The sequence below is a fragment of the Kryptolebias marmoratus genome, linkage group LG10 (assembly GCF_001649575.2).
Source record: "Kryptolebias marmoratus isolate JLee-2015 linkage group LG10, ASM164957v2, whole genome shotgun sequence".
Lineage (NCBI taxonomy): Eukaryota > Metazoa > Chordata > Actinopteri > Cyprinodontiformes > Rivulidae > Kryptolebias > Kryptolebias marmoratus.
In genome coordinates this window covers 20,440,284-20,458,025 of record NC_051439.1, presented here as the reverse complement: position 1 = coordinate 20,458,025, position 17,742 = coordinate 20,440,284, and the positions used below count along the sequence as shown (strand labels likewise).

The window sequence follows — 17,742 nt, the reverse complement described above, 5'->3', positions numbered from 1 at the left end:
AACCTCTGACCCCTGTAGTTCTCTGACAGGCTGGCTGTGTTTGACGAGTAAGAAAATCACGAGTCGCCACATGACGCAGGCAGAGCCTTTGTCTAGTTGTTTAAATTTTAATAAGTTATTTTAGTGCTTTTTTATACAAAAAAACACAATGGAGCCTGTAAAGTCATCGTAAAACAGCGTTTCACAATTATAAAACACACAAAAAACCCTCCAATGTTAAATATTTAAAATGTTAGGTAGTTGTCCTGCTTCAAGGAGCCACTTTTGTCCAGGCGTAGTTTCATGTTAAGTTATAAAATTAATATAAATAAATATAAAGCTTTTAGCTGAAATCAGCGTTTTAAGAACCAGAGAGAAGAATAAATTGTTGCTCTTTAGTTTAAGATTCTTGACTTTTGTTTTGTTTTTGTTTTTTAATGCGTGGAAACAAGATGGGTTGGATGTTTTGTTTTTTTTTTCTTCTGTCTGTTCGTCTCCAGCCGAGAGATTTCTAATTCAGTTTAATCATCGGTCGACAGTCGGGCAGTTTGGGAATTAAATCACCAGAAAGCAGGAAGAGCAGATGGTGATTAGCTCCATCGTTTCTTAGTTTTAACTCAGTCGTTTCTGTGGCATGAAGCAGTTCATCCCAGCAGAAGATTTAAAAAAAAAAAAAACCCGTTTGATTCAGACGTTTTAGTTTGATTTAGGACTTTTTTTATGAGTTTGTCCAGCTGTTAGCAGATTATTCCTAACTGGACAGCCGGGATGCGTCTGGTTTTGGATGAAGAACGTTTTCCAGAAGCAGAATAAAAACAGGATCATGTCGCACAGATGAGAAGAAGCTGCGTTTATTTAGACGGCTGCTCGCTAAGCCGACTAATCTTTGACGCGTTCTGAATCCTCCAGCAGCTAATGGGCTTAGCTGTGGCTTTAAAAAAAAAGGAAGGACGAACACGAACAATCGGATTTAGCTTTAATAGAGAGGTCTGAGGACTGTAGCTGCTGACAGGAAATGAGTCTGGACTTGTTTGACAGGAGGACATGAAGACGATACACATTTCTGATATTTTGTTTTATTAACAGAGAGATAAAATCCTCATGAGGGTGCTGAAGACCTCTAAAACTCGAGGCGCTTTAGCCTTTATTTTTATGGTTTATTTTCACCGGGATGACAAATACCAAACGCTGTTGGGTTTATAACCCAAGCAGAGGCGGATTAAGTCACTTTGGGGCTCTCCACGTCTGCAGCTTATTAATATTTTCCGTTCTGCTGGAGGGTTACTTCCTGTTAAAACTGCGTCATTCCCTCCCACAGTCGCCACCGTGCCGCTCAGGATGGGAGGCTGATGGGATTCATGCGGGAATACTCAGCCGCTGCAGCAGACATTGAGCTGAAATTTGCTGTGGTAGTAGTTGAGAGTCGGCCCCGACGCGTCCTCTGAAGGTGCTGATGATCTCGGTGTGCTCCGCCAAAACCAGAAGGCGTAGGAAAAAGTTTCCTTATAAGATAAGATATAAGAAAACGCAGAAAATGAAACAACCAGGGGACAAAAACGGCTCCAGCTTGTCGCCGAGTCAGAAAACTCTGCTAATCAGATCAAACATCAGGTCCTTTTTTAGTCTTAAAACAAGTCCTGATCCGGGACAGAAATCCAGAAACATGAATTAAAGCTTTTAAATAAAGACGTGTTGTCAGGGACGCTCCTGGGGAAGATTTGTGTCTCATAGTTTCGTTTCAATATCTTTGATTCGGTTTGTTTGTGTTAGTGTTGTCCCCGTTGAGCTCCGGCCGTCTCTCCTGGACTCCTTAGAGAAACTGGGACAGAACCTAAAACCGTCCTCTGACCCGTGATGGAGGACTCCTGCAGGAAACCGCAGACGTCTCCTCGATTCAGTTTAGAGGACGAGACGAGGCAGAAAATAACCCAAACCGGTGGCTGTTTTCAGCTCAGGACAACCTCTTCGTGGTTACTTCAGAGTTTGTCCTCATTTAGTGAATTTTATTGCCTCAATACTTTCCTCCTGATGGAGATATGTGATTATTTTAGACTATTTTAGGATAAAAAATGGGACATTCGCTGTAGAACAGCCGGGTTTGACGAGTACCAACAAATCAGGTGGACTGATTTGGTTTTGAAGGAGTTTCCAGCTGTAAAAAAATAAAATAAAATAAAGAGCGTTTTAAATTCAGCCCACGGCGTGGTGAGGACAGGAAGAGTTAAAGAGCTTCCTCCCACTCGCAGCTGCTGCCGGTCAGAACCGAGAACTGGGCCTGGTTCGTTGGCTGTCCTTAAAAATCGTCGGGTTTTACTCAAATCTGGACGTGTTTCCTTTGATTCTGACATCCAGACGAGCTTATTAATATTTACAGGTTTTATTAAAGTCACCTTTCAGCTGGAGAGGCTTGAATTGGATCAAACAGGTGGACAGATTTATGCAAAAAGCACATTTTGTACCCAAAGAGGAAACATTCGGCTTTAAAATCTCTTCAGCTGCAGTTTTCCTGTTTTTGTCGACCTGCTTTTATTGTGAAATCTGAGCTGCTGGTTCATGTCGGACGTGAGAAAACAACGCAGCGTTAAATGAAATGTCCAAATGTTATTTATCCGTCCATCTGTCCATTAGTTGTCCTCATTTATTCCTGTAGTCGTGAAACAGGAAGTTGTTTTTTATATAAATCCTAAATTTGGTTGTGTATTAAGAGTGTTTAAGCTTTAATGGAAGGGCTGTTTTCTTTATTTCCAGTTCTCTAAAATTAACAAGAAGAATTTTAAAAGCCGGGATGTTTTACATAAATAAAAAGGTTTCAGCTTTTAGCTACCATTGTGCTACTTTTAGCTAGCCTTTAGCTGCTTTTACCTTCCAGAAAACAAAATAAGTGAGCCATCAGAATACCCTACCTTATGTTGATGGAAATATATCCCTTGTTAGCAGAATAATTGATTCTATTGAAAGATTTTTTTATATTTTTTTAACGGCAGGACTCTGGAAGTCTGTAAACTAATTTATGAAACAGGAAACGGTCCTGGATCGCTCTCTTGTAAAAAACGTTGACGGGGGTTGCCCCTCTGAAAAAGAAGCCTGAATAGGTCGCCTCTCAGCCGCCGTACACAGCTGACTGACAGCTTGCAGCAGCAGGAAGTGGGCGGGGCTTTATACGACTATCCCAGGTGTTGATTTTTGTAGTATTCACCTTGTTGCTGTACGTTCAAATATCCGTTTTCTAATACATTTATTTGCTATTTGATGCCTATATGAACACTGATTGGTCGCAGGTGAGTAGGTGGGGCTTTCAGACACATCCTTATATATAAAAAAACAACATGGCAGCGCCCTTAAACAGCTGAAGAATCCACAGTTAAAGCTCAGCCATCTTTTACACCCGCAACTGTCCCCATCCGGTGTCTGTCGGCGTCCTCTGCCTGTCTTGTTTTTGTCCTTTTTTAATAATTTGTCTGATTTGCTGTGAAGTCGTGTTTCGTCTCCTGTTCCCTCCATCGCACCGGGCTCATTGAAACTTAATTGTCTTTCCAGGTGGCGATCGTCACTGTGGAGTTCATGAGCTGATCTGCGTCAGGAAAGGTAGGGCAGATCAGAGCTGCGGGAGGTTGACCTCTGACCCCCGCACCGAACCGCCTGCTTCATCGTTAGCATTTATCACCATGAGACTGTCCTGTTTGAGCTCATCTCTGTTCCCCTGTTTTTCACCTTCTCTGTTAAATGTGGGGTTTCTTTATTTTTATTTTCTGATAAATAAAAACTTTAGGATCGAATTAGGCGTAAGAAGTTCAACTCAGTTTCTGAAAAAGTGAAATAAAAATGTAAATAAAAACAAAAGGCAATGATTTGCAAATCTCTCAGTGGAACATAATAAACATATCAGATGTTTAAAGTAATAAATTGTACCATTTTTTTGAGAGAAAACATTATGTATTTTATATTTGATGGCAGCAACACCTCAAAGAAGTTGAGCCAGAAGCAACAAAAGGCTGTAAAAATAAAAATAGAAACATCTGGAGGAGCATTTAGGTTAACAGGTCAGGAAGAGGACCAGGTTCTGGTTCTGGTTCTGCTCAGGAACACTGTCTGTAAACACAGTTCACCGTGCCATCCTCAAATGCTGCTTAAAGCTCTATCAGGCAAAGAAGAAACCAGATGTGAACAGATGTGTCTCCTCTGGACCAAAGAGGAGAACTGTTCTGAGGTCCAGCCTGCCTCTCTGATGGTATGGGGGTACATTAGTGCCTCTGGAAAGGCTCTCCAGGTTTTAGAACAACATCTGCTCCCATCCAGGACTGTTAAACAGACAGAATGGGACAACCTCCAGCAGCTGCTCTCCTCAGGTCCAGATGTTTACAGACTGTGGTTAAAAAAAACATTTGACGTGTTTACTGTTTTGTTGGGATTAAAATACAAGTTAGAGATTTGCAGATCATTGCATTTTCTTCTTTTTTTTTTACATTTTGCACAACTTTCTCTTTGTCAGAACAGTCCACAAAGATGTTTATTCATATAGTATGAGTTATCATGTATGAATAAACACTTAAGTTCTGTTGGAACTTAAATATATTGTAAAATGAGCTCATATAAATATAAATGCAGCTGATAATTCCACTCAGGGTTCGTCCAAAATTCACAGAAACGACAGTTTGAGTCAAACAAAACACAAGTAGGAACAGCAGATACAACCAGCCGAGTGACCTGGTTGTGTAACTGTGTGGCTCTTAATGTGAGTGTTTGTTTGTCTCTGGTGTGTGTTTCAGAGCGTGGTGTGAGTGGGAGTGCTGAGAGTTCTCCTGGCCTGCCTGTGGAGTGTGTGGGCTTCTTTACGGTTCCGAAGGTTTTTTTTTTTTTTTTTTTGACATTGAACGTAGCAACCGTTTCCATGCAGACAGAACTAAAAATGAACGCAGAGGCGTGTCGGATCGGATCGGACGCTGCTGAACGCTCGTTTAACTCGTCCTCCTCGCTTCGGTCAGATGTGGTTCCGATGTTCTCCAGCCGGTGGTTCTCCTGACGAGTCGGAATCTGACCTGTCGCCAAAAAAACCCAACCAATCAAAACGTCTGAAAGCTTAAATAAATTCAATAATTTACTTCAACACACAAAATGCAGAGTGAAAAAGTGCCTTTTTGAAAACATTTCTTTGTTAGAGGTTATTAAAATGAGGCGTTCTGCAAAAATATAATAATAAAATAATATATAATATAATCATTAATTCTGAGAACAAGCAAGGTTTAAATAAATGAAGGTAAAATTTATTAAGTTGCAATTAAACATCCAACAAACTCCTTCTTTTTCTGTTTGTATCAGGATGCAGTTGTTTTATTATTTTAAATGGGGGTATTTCTTCATTTTAATATTAAAAACTCAAACAGGCTCCATAATTTAATGGTTAAGTTTTACCAAAAGGAGGAAGAGGAAGAGTTTGGTCTTTTTCTTTTCCCTATGATGTTTAAACACAGTTAGTTTTACCCATTAGTTTGACCCAATATTTGTTCAAACCAACCCAGCAGCTTCAAGCCATCGATCGGGAAGTATTCATGAGGAGTTTATTCCAAGTTTGAGCTTCATTTCAGTGTTTATTTAGGTTTGGCAGCTCTGAAAGGTTCTGCTGATTCTGAGGGTTTCTGGACCCAGAACTCTGGAGGGATTCGATACCCCCACAGGCCTGGGAAGGTCCCAGCTCAGACTCATGTTATAGGTCCGTTAAATGGTCCGTTTCCCTTGTTTCTTTTGTTCTTTCTTGTGTAACAAAGCGGGTTATTGTGGATGCTTCCGGTGACTCATCAGTCGTCCCCACGCACTTCATCTGAAGGTTGTTCTCGGTGTTTTAATGGCTTTATGTTGATTCAGTGAAGTAAGAAGTCACGCAGCACTTACTTCAGCAGCTTTAAGAAAGAAGGGTTCGTGTTTTTTATTCCTGTAAGGGGAAGAAATTAAGGATTTGTGTTTAAAATCCAACATATTCCTATATATTGTTTCGAGTCTGAAACCCAAAGTAAAGAGTGCCGCTGTCTGCCGATTTTATGTTTTGAGGGTTATTTAGGGAATTATTCGGAGCAGAATCCCTCCCGTTCCATCTGCCCCGTGAATAAATCAGTCGGCGCGAAGAGACAGACATTCCCCGAGGATAACACCTCCTGCTCAAACACCCGACATGTGATCAGACGCGATGAGACGACGGCAAGAATCTGCAGAAACCCGACAACAACACGCCTCAGTGAGCCGAAACTCCAGCCCAAACTGGACACGACAGCTGAATGTTTACCGAAAGGTTTCTGTTTGATTTCACCTCCGAAGTCGCTCCGGTGATTCGGACCAATCAGATGAGCTAACGGCTAGTCTGAGCAAAGCGGGTTGCTTTATAAACCTTTTACACAAACAGGAGCAGCGGCTGCAGCTAGCTGTGGCACTTCCTGCTGAAAAAGGGTTCTTCTTAAAATGTCGAACTGCTGCTTTAAAATGTGAAAAGGCAAAAAAACAAAGTGGATGATTGACAAGTTGAGTTTATTTTTTATATAAATGAATCATCTGTTGTTGTTTTTTCTGTGTCCCAGTTTCTCCGGAGGTGCTGGGCTTCCTGACAGCCATCGGGCTCTTCATCATCCTCATGACGCTCCTCTTCTGGTACCTCAACAACAAGCTGGCGCTCGAGAACCCAGGGAGCCTTCAGTGCCTCGATGACTTCAGGAAAACCTCCGAGCTGCACGGTGAGCTCGCCGGGCGGGTTTCCCGTCATCAGCGCCGAGTGTTTGGAGTCATTCTGAACAAACAGCACCTTCAGACATCTTCATCTTCTAAAAGCTTAAATATGGCGCCCGAATCAGGATATATGAAGCTAAAATCAACAGATACTAAAAGATGAATCCTTCGCACTTCTTGTTTACCTGTTTTTAAATTTCCTGTACAGATTTTAGTTTAATTTTCTGCTATTTTAGCCGATCAAGCATCAAAACTTTTAGCTTGTTTGTTTTTTTAATTTTTAGTTTTTAAAATATTTGTTTTATTTCCATTTTTTTTTTCCCCAGAGAAATGACCTGAAACCTCTTTAGTTCCTTTAGAAACTTTGTTCTCTTTAAAATCTGCTTCAGTCTTCTTATGCTGCTTTTAACTGGTCTTTTACTACTTTTAGCTACAATTGTGATACATTTAGCATTTAGCGAGCCTTTAGCTACTTTTAGGTTGTAGTTAGCCCCATGCTACATTTAGCTTTTAGCTAGCCTTTTGATACTTTTAACAAGCTTTTGCTTTGCTGCGCTTTTGATACATCGAGCTACCTTTTTGCTTAATTAGCTTTTAGCTACTCTTGATACATTTAGCTAATATTTATCTACTTTTACCTAGCCTTTTGCTATATTTAGCCTTAAGCTGCCCTTTTGTCACTTTTATATAGCATTGTTACTTGTAGCTTTTAGCTTTTTTGCTACTTTTAGCTTCAACTTCACCTTTTGCTGGTTTTAATTAGAATTGTTTATTTAGTGTTTAGCTACTCTTGATCCTTTTAGCTAGGGTTTTAGTTTTTAGTTAGCATCTTACTACTTTTATTTAGCCTTTTGCTACCTTTAGTTTCTAGCTACTTTTCTCTTTTAGCTCTTGTGTTGCTTCTTTTAGCTTTCAGCTGGTATTTTACTGTTAAAGCTCTTCTTCTTTTAGCTTCATCAGCTCGGTGTTGAGCCTCATTCGGCGCTCAGTGTCGCCTCATGTTGACAGGAAGTGAGGTTTTGACTCGCGTTTAAACATCAGCTGCGGTTTGTTTTCCTTCGGTGGCGTCAGGAGGTTTGAGCCGGGGACTCCTCGCAGATGTCCACAGATGTGTCTCTGTCCGTTTCACGCAGTACCTGGTTTCCTCAGACACACCTGAAGACAACCAGGTTTAGTTTTTTTTTAGCGTTGTCTCTTTCAGATCATGTTCCTCACCTGGAACGTGTTAAAGGATGGAAATATTCCAGTGTAGCTGTACCTCATCGTGGCTTTTTCTGATCTATTTTAAACAAGAAGATTCAAACCGAACCCTGTTTTCTGACAGGAATGATGTTTAGAAATAAAAGGAAAGGTTGTTGTTGTGAAGCTCTGCTGCCTCCTGCTGGTAGAAACACGAAGCTGCAGCTGCTTCAGGTTTAAATACATTGAAGAAGTAAAACCTCCTCTTCAAACAGACGTTCTTCATCAGATATTGGTGCTTTAAGTCCGTGACAAAGCATCTAACTATCTTTAACTCCCCTGATATAAAAAAATATAAAATACGCTCATCTTAATGCTTTTCTCCAAAACCAGATTTATAACTCTTTGTTGCATAACGAGGCGCCGCGTCACCTGACCCGTCTGACTGTGAGAGTTACGATCACGAGTCTTTCGAGAGATTTCACCTCGTTCTTCCACAGTTTTTTACTGAATGTGTTTTTTTGTTTTGTGTCATTTTAATCCCGCGTGTTCAGAGTGTGGTTTAAGGTGTCCCTGAAGCGTGATCTTCGTCAGCTTTTACCCGTAAACTCATCAGCCGAAGACGTGAATAAAATCAAAGGGCGTCATGACAAAAAACATGTTGTCCTGTTTGATTAAGAACTAAAAAAATCACTTCCCATTTCCAAAAAAGACACTTTTAATAAATGTTGACTAAGTTTTGACAAACCTTCTCTGCAGATCTGAGCTGCTCACGGAAGGAGATATTTTCTGACCAAAACAAAGTGACAGAGAGGATTTTTATTTTAGTTTTTCTTCACATTTTCAGATAAAAGCTCTCAGGCAGATGTTTGCTCTTTGACGAAGATTATTCCAAACGATGTGTTCAGTCAAGCTGCCTCTGCTGTGAACCTCTACTGCCAGTCCAGTTAACACGAAAATGGCCACAACTGAGTCAGTTTCAGAGACAGTGAGGCAGACGTTGGTGTGGTAGTAGCTGAGAGTCGTTCACAGCACGTCCTCTGAGCTCTGGCAGACTGTTGACGTGTCCCCTCTGTGTCCTCACAGACAAGGCGTCCTCCGAGGCCGACCTGCAGGACTCCTCGTCGGACAGCGAGGACGAGCTGATGGGTCAGTATCAGGAGGCGGTCAGTCGCTCCCAAGGCCTCCGAGGGGGAGGAGCCAAGGCCGCCATCACCGCCAAACTCCAGGGAGGTTTCAGCTGGGACAGCCGGCCGAAGTACAGCCCGCTGACCGCGGACTACGGCGGCTACAGCAGTGAGGCGTCGGCTGACGACGGTAGGTCCGCCAGAGACAAACGCTGCTTCTCGTCGCCACCGTGAGCCTGAGATCAAAACGGCAGAGATTCTCCTGCAGCTGCAGGAGGCGACGCTCGCTGTCGGTTAGTTCAGAGGTGATCAAAGCCGAGCTCCCATTCAGCTCGCTCGCCGAGGGAGGGGCGCCGACAGTCAGCTGTCTGCAGGGTCTTCACATCGGCGGCAGCGCCTTTTATTTTCCACCCCAAGTCGTCGGTTTTCCCGACTTCTCGCTCTCATGAAGCTCTAATTTAGTTTAGCTCGTCTGTCGCCGCAGAAGGCTGCAGGAGCGAGCTCGTCAGGCAGAAACGCTCTCAGGCGGCGCTTGTGAGTAAACATTATTACTTTCCTGTCAGGTTCATCAGCTGAGAGGAGGTAAAGGAGCCTACAACTAAAGTTATAAAATCAGATCAAAGAAACAAATAAAAGCTCAGCATTTCTTAAAGAAATACATTTTGACCGTCGCCTTTCAGGTCAGTTTTAGACTAAGATCGACTTATGTTGAGGCAAAAGTATTCACTCACCCATCCAAATCACTGAATGCAGGTGTTCCTGTCACTTCTATGACCACAGGTGTATTCAAATAGCTGTGGCGGCCATCTTAAATTGGGTTGACTCTAAAAGGTAATCGGTTGCAGACACATCTGATGATTACCTCCTGAAGGTTTCATTAAAATCTGATCAGTAATTTATGAGATATTTCACTAACACTGCAGACAAACGACACTCAGACACCAACTGGACGTACAGTTTAAATGGTTTAAATCGTTAATGAATTGGAAACCCTTTCCCTTTTTTTGCGTCCTTCCAAAGAATGTTAGAACTTTAATTAAAGTCTAGTTTTGTTTGATAAATCCAGTAAAACTCTGGCATAAATCCTCACATTTAAGAAGCTGGAACCAGAGAATATTCGCTGATAAATAATTGATTATAAAAAAAAATAAAACAGATAAGATCGCTTCCGTAGGTTCGGGAGCCTGAAGAGGGAAAAAAAGACAACAAATGAATAATACATTAAATTATCTGGAACAGAAAGTGAAGAAATTGCCGAAAGCAATAAATCCGATTCTGTAGCACAGAGATGTTCTTTCTGTAGCGTTGAGCTCTGAAGTTAAACAACATTCATGATTTCATTTGGAATGAGCGAATTAATGGGATAATGGTTGACGTCTCCTAACATCTCCTAACTTTGACTTTGGATCCGTCCATCATCATATTATGGTCTGTCTGAGGTCCAACTCTTCAACCATGTAACATAGGAACGACTAACTGCACAGCTGGACACCTCATAGGTCAAGGCTGATCTCCACTGATTTCAAGGTCAAAGGTCACAGGTTTGAACCTTTTTGCTCCAGCTTCACATCCGACTAACACAAAGACGTTAAGCTGCTTGTTCTGTAGATTGCTCAGAACCGAAGAGCGTTTTTTTGTATCGTCTGCGGTCTGTCTCGTTGGAATCGATTGTTCTTCCGGCTGCTGCGACACTTCCTGTTTCCTTAAAGTTTCGGATCATCACACGGGAATTATTTCCATCCACCAGCTGAAGGAGCTGCAGGTTTCTCATTTTTCTCGGATGGCGAGGCGTCGTGGATCAGCAGCAGCACAGCCGCTGACGTCCAGTTGGTCTTTATTTGAGAGCAGAACCCTCTGCAGCAGAAGGACGTTAACTACATTAGTTTCAACCATTTTAATGTTTCCTCTCCCTGCTGCTGCTGGTGTCTGTCGGAGAACGAGGATCCGTCCCCGGTACAGATGTTTTAAACACGAGGAGCTGCAAGAGCTAAAGGAGGCGAAGGGCCGCTTCCCTTCGGCTTTGCTCCACAAAACAAACCACGAAGAAAGCAGAAAGACTGATCGGAGGTGAAGTTTGGAGCGTTGGTCTGCTGTCGGCGCCTCACTTTGACCACTAGATGAGGACAGAGTCTCACAGCAGCAGCTGAGCTAAGAGCTTTTATCCGTCAGCTGTTCTTCTATCCAAACGTTCGGCTCGTTCAGGAGAACACTGCTGTGACTTTTATAGTTTTTATAATATTTAACTTTATGTTTTCCCCTTGAAATGCATTAAAGATCTGTTCTGTTTAAAATCTGCTGCAGCTGCTGGCTGTTTTTGTCTTCTTAAGCTACTTTTTTACTTTTTTCTACTTTTAGCTACCATTAGCCTTTTTGTACTCTGAGCTTTTAGCTGAAGTTTTGATACTTTTAGCTTTTACCTAAATGTTTGCTGTTTAAGTGAGCATTTTGCTACTTTTAGCTTTAAGCTAAAGTTCTGTTACTTTTAGCTTTTAGTTGGACTTTTGATACTTTTAGCTAGTATTTTGTTGTTTTTGTCTTTTAGCTTATCTTTTGCTGTATTTTGTTACTTTTAATTTTTACCTGACATTTTGATAGTTTTACCTTCCAACCACCGTTTTGCTACTTTTAGCTTTTACCTAAACTTTAGCTGTTTAAGCTGTTTTGGTACATTCACTTTTTAGCTAATTTTTTGCTACTTTTAGCTAGTGTTTTTCTGTTTTTGGCTTTTAGCTAATTTTCTGCTGCATTTTGTTACTTTCAGCTTTTAACTAGCCTTTTGCTACTTTTAGCATTTAGCAACCATTCTGCTTTAGTTAGCATTTTGCTACTATTAGATATCAGGTAGCCTGAAATCTAGTCCTAAGCTTCTCAGCTGTGAAACCAGCCGCTCAGAACGTGCCGATTCGGCTTGTTGGTCACAAATGAAAGCCACAACAAAACATTTGCCTTTTTTTTCTCGCAACTTTGAATTGCCAACAGTTGCAGCTACACATGATAAACCCCAACATCAGCCGAAATCTCTTCACAAACACGGCTGAGTTCGTATAAATCCCGTCACGGAGGCGAAGCGGCTCAATGTTTTTGAAACACGAACGTCATAATTTGCAGAAAGTTCAGATCCTGGTTTGTCAACCAGCCGCCGGCGCTCAGCTGCTGATCAGGAAACTTTAAAAGGACGTGAAGAAAATTCTCACGTCCTTTTTAAAAAATTTTTATTTTTTAACAGCTAGATCCAGTTAAAGACGTTTCTCGCTCAAACTCACACTTTCTTCTCACATTCAGGCTGATTTATTGTCTGTGAGATTCAGCAAACGTTGTTCTCAGAGGCTGAAAGGCTGTTTATGACTCTAGCTGTAGCACTTCTGGTGCAACCTGGTAGATATGGTATTATAATATTTTTGCCAAAATAGCTGCATAAAAGTTTACAAAGTGGCATTCACTTGAGTTCATTACATTCTTAATCCATAGGGTTTAATCTGACGTTGGCCCACTCTGCTTCTATAACAGCTTCAGCTCTTCTGGGAAGGTTTTCCACAGGTTTAGGAGTGTTTATGGGAGTTTTGGACCATTCTTCCTGAAGAACATCTGTGAGGTCAGACTCTGATGTTGGACAGAAGGCTCTCGGTCTCTGCTCTAATTCATCTCAGAGGTGTTCTGTCGGGTCGAGGTCAGGGTTCTGTGCAGGCCGGTCAAGTTCTTCCTCATCCATGTCTTTGTGGACCTTGCTTTGTGCGCTGGTGCTCAGCCATGTTGAAACAGGAAAGTGCCGTCCCCAAACTGTTCCCACAAAGATGTCTCGGTTTGCTGAAGCATTAAGAGTTCCTTTCACTGGAACTAAGCAGCTGAGAAACAAGCCCACACCATGATCCTCCCTCCACCAAACTTTACACTCGGCTCAATGCAGTCAGACAAGAACCGTTCTCCTGGCAGCAGCCGAACCCAGACTCGTCCAGAGAAGTGTGATCCGTCCCTCCAGAGGACACGCCTCCATGACTCTAGTCCAGTGGCGGCGGTCTTAACTCCACTGCATCCAACGCTTTGCTCTCGGTGATGGAAAGCTTGGATCAGCTGTTGCCATGGAAACCCAGTCCATGAAGCTCTCTGCTCTCTGTTCCTGAGCTGATCTGAAGGTTGGAGGTCTGTTGACTCTGCAGAACGTTGGTGACCTCTGCGCTCCTCAGCATCCTTTGAGCCCACTCTGTGGATTTACATGGCTGACCACTTCATGCTGTAGATCCCAATCGCTTCCACTGTGTTATAAAACCACCAACACTGAGCTCCTGAGAGCGACCCATTCTTTCACCAATGGTTGTAGAAGCAGTCTGCATGCTTGATTTTATGCACCTGTAGCCACAGAAGTGACTGGAACACCTGAATTCAGTGTGGGTGAATACTTTTGGCAACATAGAGTGTCTTAAACCTTTTATTTGGTAAAACACCAAACGTTCATCCTCCAGCAGCGTTGACCTTTTCACCAAGCTGTCGGTGCTCTTTTTGTTTTTCCTCACCTGAGATATTTATACCAGTTTCACAGACAAGAAAAGCCTGTTATCCCATTTTAAGAAATATAATAAGAAACAAACACCCAGAGAGAGGGGATGAAAGTCTGTGGAGCTGGGGGAGACGTGGGGAGGGATGGTAACCGTCCCAATTAGAAGGCTGGAGAAAAGATTTGTGCTTTTTCACAGCAGCTCCCATCAAATCAGCCGCCCCCGGCTCAGCGGGGAAAAAGCAGCTCAAAATGGATTTGCTCCTTTTATCAAGCCCTCCATGACACTTAGTTACGACTCCTTTGCCTCCATCCCGCCGCTGAAATGTGCCACTTTGAGCTGGAGCCCCACTTACATTATTAAGAGTGAAAGTTTTGGAGAAGTCGGGAGAAAGCTGGAACAATGTGTCGGAGGAAATTACGTCATCACAGTGTTGACTTTTTTTTTTTTTTCAAAAAGTTAGACAGCATGAGAGGAGATCTTTCTTTTTCTTTCCTCCCTGAACTTATTTTCTTCTTCATCTTTTGTTTTCTTTGTTTTTTTTTTACATGAGGCTGACTTTAAAGCATTCCTCACCGGGGTCCCTGAGGGAGTATTTTCATCGGCTGCTCAATTTTTTTTTTTCCAAATTTTACAAGGAAGGAGGATTTGAGGATGCAGCCGACAACATTATTCTCTGTCGGTGAACAGTGTTAGTGTGAGCCTCCTAGCAGCTGAAACAGGCAGAGAGGTGAGAGATGAACAAGCATCCAGGACAGTTATTTATCAGGGCTCGTTTGATGTGTTAATTAGTAAAGATTTCTGTCTCCAATCTTGTATTCATGGTGACAGGATGACACATCTTCAGATAAACTTTAGAAAACACTCGAAACATCAGCTCATCATCTGCTGCAGGTTTATATGAAGCTTTAAGCGTCCTTTGTCCTCCACCTAACTCTGTCTTCAGCATCCTCTGTCCTCACTCCAGCTCCCTCCATGTCCTCTCTAACCGCATCCATATATGTCCTTTTTGTCTCTAACATCCTTCTGTCCCTCCTCTGGACATGTCCAAACCATCTCAGTCTGTCCTCTCTAACTTTATCTCCCAGTCCTTCAACCTGTGCTGGACCTCTGATGACCTCATTCCTAATCCTGTCCATCCCTGTCCCTCCCAAGGAGAACCTCAACATCTTCAGCTCTGCCACTTCCTGTTCTGTCTCCTGTCTTTTTGTCTCCAAACTGCTCTCACCACTGTCCTTTGCTGCCACCATTTTGTCACAAATCACTCCTGAAACGTTCCTCCTGCTGCTTGGACTTCATTCAAGACTTGAAAGTGAAAGTATTTCTCTTTGGGTTCGATGTGTAACCAAACTTTAGGTCATAGTTCTTCCAGACTGTGATTTAAAGTGATGTCTGTACGGTGTCACTGTTTTTCTCCCAACCAGCCAACTGCATCCAGAGGATGAGAAGAACTCCACCTCTGGATGAGCTTCAGCCACCTCCCTATCAGGATGAGAATGGTTCTCCGAGGATGTCGTGCACACTGTCCGACCTGGGCGACGCCAAGTGTGACCTGTCCCAAACCAGCGGCAGTCCACACCTTTCCTTTGGGAAGTGTCCCAGCGAGGGCAGCGATGGCCAGGAGACGGAGAGTTACCTCAACAAAGGCTACGAGGAGGATGTTCCCAGTGACAGTACGGCGGTCCTCAGCCCGGAGGTAAATACAGCACGAATAGAGAAAATAATGGGGCCGTTTTGTTCTGTGTTGAACTTCTCATTGGGTTCTTTAGGTCATGTCAGCTCGTGGGTCTGCTGCAAGGCTCCCTAAAGGTTACGAACCGGACCCCATTGCAAAATACGGGACCCTGGATGTTGTGTTTGACTACGACTCAGAGGACCAGCAGCTGACTTTGACCATCATGGCGGTGACCGACCTGCCCTCCATCAAACGCACCGGGAACATTTCCTGGCAGGTCCACCTGGTGCTCCTGCCGACCAAGAAGCAGAGGGCGAAGACGGGCGTCCAGCGAGGCCCGTGTCCCATCTTCACAGAGACCTTTCACTTTAGCCACGTGGAGTCGGAGATGATCGGCAATTACGCCGTCCGGTTCCGCCTTTACAGCATGCGGCGGATGAAGAAGGAGAAGGTGTTTGGAGAAAAGGTGTTCTACCTCACCAAGCTCAACCTTCAGGGCAAAATGTCTGTGCCGGTCATATTAGACCCCTGCTGTTCACTCCCGGTAAGGAGCATCAAAGCTGGCGCTCACTAATTGCTCCTGATCTTTTATTTGATTGGATAACATTTGCGGATTAGGGATTAAGAAACTTCAGAAATTATAAATATCCTTTTAGCCAAGCTGTTTTTTTTTTTGTTTTTTTGGGGTTGTGTATAATGACAATAGGTAGTAGTCTTTGTTTTTCAATGAGTTTAAACAGCTTTTTACAAACAATGCAATATTATAACCTATAAAAAGATCCGAAATTTCTTTTTTGGACATTAACCTACCTGCATTTTTACTTAAATATATTATTTTCGTGCAGAAAAGTAACAGTAGATAGTGAGAACAGAAAAATCGAATTTGTTTAATGAGCCTTTCCCCTAACAGCAACTACGTGTTGGTTTTGAAGCTAAAGCATGATATATATAACCATAAAGTCTGGAAGCAAGTCTCAGATTAAACATTTTTTACAAAGTCGGGTTGGGTTGATGTTATTCATTGCAAGGAAAATGGCTGAATAATAGCTACACGACTTTATTTAGAATTAAAGGAGGGACAAGGCACCATAACAAATTAATTATATCCATGTAAAAGCAACTATTCAGCAAAACTAAATTAATAGAACAAAAGAATGTGTATTGTAAATCTAATAAATGTGAAAGGAAAAGCATTGATTTTAAGTTTTAACCTATGAGGCTAATTATAGTTCTACTAGCTAACCAGCTAAAGTTGATGTAACATTTAATATTTACCTAAAAAGATTAACAGAACAAACAATTTTGTTTTAAATCAACCCCTGTTAATGTGACAAGGAGTGTATAAGGTTAAGGGTAGCATTCATACCTGGTAACAACATCAGACTCTTGATTTATTTGTATTTTTGGTTTTGTAAGCATTAAGAAGCAGCGTTGGAACCGATGATGATAAATATTTAATTTCTCAGGATTAATTATTGATGCTGCAGTGAAGTTTTCTGAACGTCTGGAAAACGCTTTCAGGGCAGTGAGTCCCAGGTCAGCCTCTCCGACATGACGTGCAGCGAGAGCGCTTCGTCCTTCCAGTCCGTCAGTCAGACGTCCACGCCGGAGATCCTCGTGGGCCTGGTTTACAACGCCACCACTGGCCGCCTCTCCGTGGAGGTCATCAAGGGCATCCACTTCAAGAACCTGGCTGCCAACAAGCCACCCAGTAAGTTCCCGAAGCGTCCTCTCATGTAATCAGACCTTTAATTTCCTGATTTGTTTTTGCCCGAATGGGAAGGACATGTTGATCCTGTGTGTAGGGGTTTGATTTATGCAGAAATGGGGAATAAATAACCTGAAAGTTTACTCTTATTCTCTAACCTAACGTAAAGAAATACCACGAACAGCTTGTAACTTTTTCCCAATAGAAGCTGGTCCGTGCTATCTCAGCTATGCTACCTGCTTTGAGTTTCCCACAAGTTCAACCTGTTGTTTTCCTTCTTTTTCCTGGTTGGCTTCCAAGCAGCAAGTTCAATCAAACAAACAAAATCCTCCCGTTGAACTTTGTGCAATGTTGTTTTTGGCCTTCTGACCCCGTTTCTCCCTCCCTGACACCTTCTGTTATGTCTGCACCTGAATTTCTCTCATCCTATAACCTTTTTGACATCTCGGTCCGTTGTTTTTCTTACTGCTGTCCAACCCTTGTTGTCAGACGGGCTGTTCTGTTGTCTAAAACACTTAATAGGTGGACAGGTTTATATAATCAGAGGTGAGTGTCTGCTCCTGAAGCGACGCCCTGTCGGTGGTAAACTCTGGACCTCCTGATGCTTCTTCATGGATGCAGTTCTCAGGACTGTTTTAAACATTTAACCTGTAAGAACCCAGACCCATTTCTCCTGACGGGAAAATTACAAACAACAAAAAACAAAACAAACAAACCACCATGTAGCTCACATAGTTAAATGTTAAAGACCACCACCTATAGATCACCTACAGGCCATCATCTACAGACCGCCACCTACAGACCGCCACCTACAGACCGCCACCTACAGACCGCCACCTACAGACCGCCACCTACAGACCGCCACCTACAGACCAC

General features: G+C 42.6%; 1 protein-coding gene across 3 annotated transcripts in view; it reads left to right on the top strand.

Moving 5' to 3' along the window:
* Positions 1-17,742, top strand: part of syt14a (synaptotagmin XIVa) — a 29,767-nt gene that overhangs the window by 2,333 nt on the left and 9,692 nt on the right. For 2 of the 3 annotated variants that reach the window (XM_037977957.1, XM_037977958.1), the window contains exons 2-7: positions 3,517-3,564; positions 6,543-6,695; positions 8,953-9,183; positions 14,908-15,179; positions 15,253-15,702; positions 16,680-16,869. In XM_037977957.1, the coding sequence (XP_037833885.1) occupies positions 3,517-3,564; positions 6,543-6,695; positions 8,953-9,183; positions 14,908-15,179; positions 15,253-15,702; positions 16,680-16,869 (1,344 nt within the window). Of the gene's footprint in view, positions 1-3,516; positions 3,565-6,542; positions 6,696-8,952; positions 9,184-14,907; positions 15,180-15,252; positions 15,703-16,679; positions 16,870-17,355; positions 17,413-17,742 lie in introns of all 3 variants that reach the window. The other variant, XM_017434861.3, reaches the window with a different exon arrangement.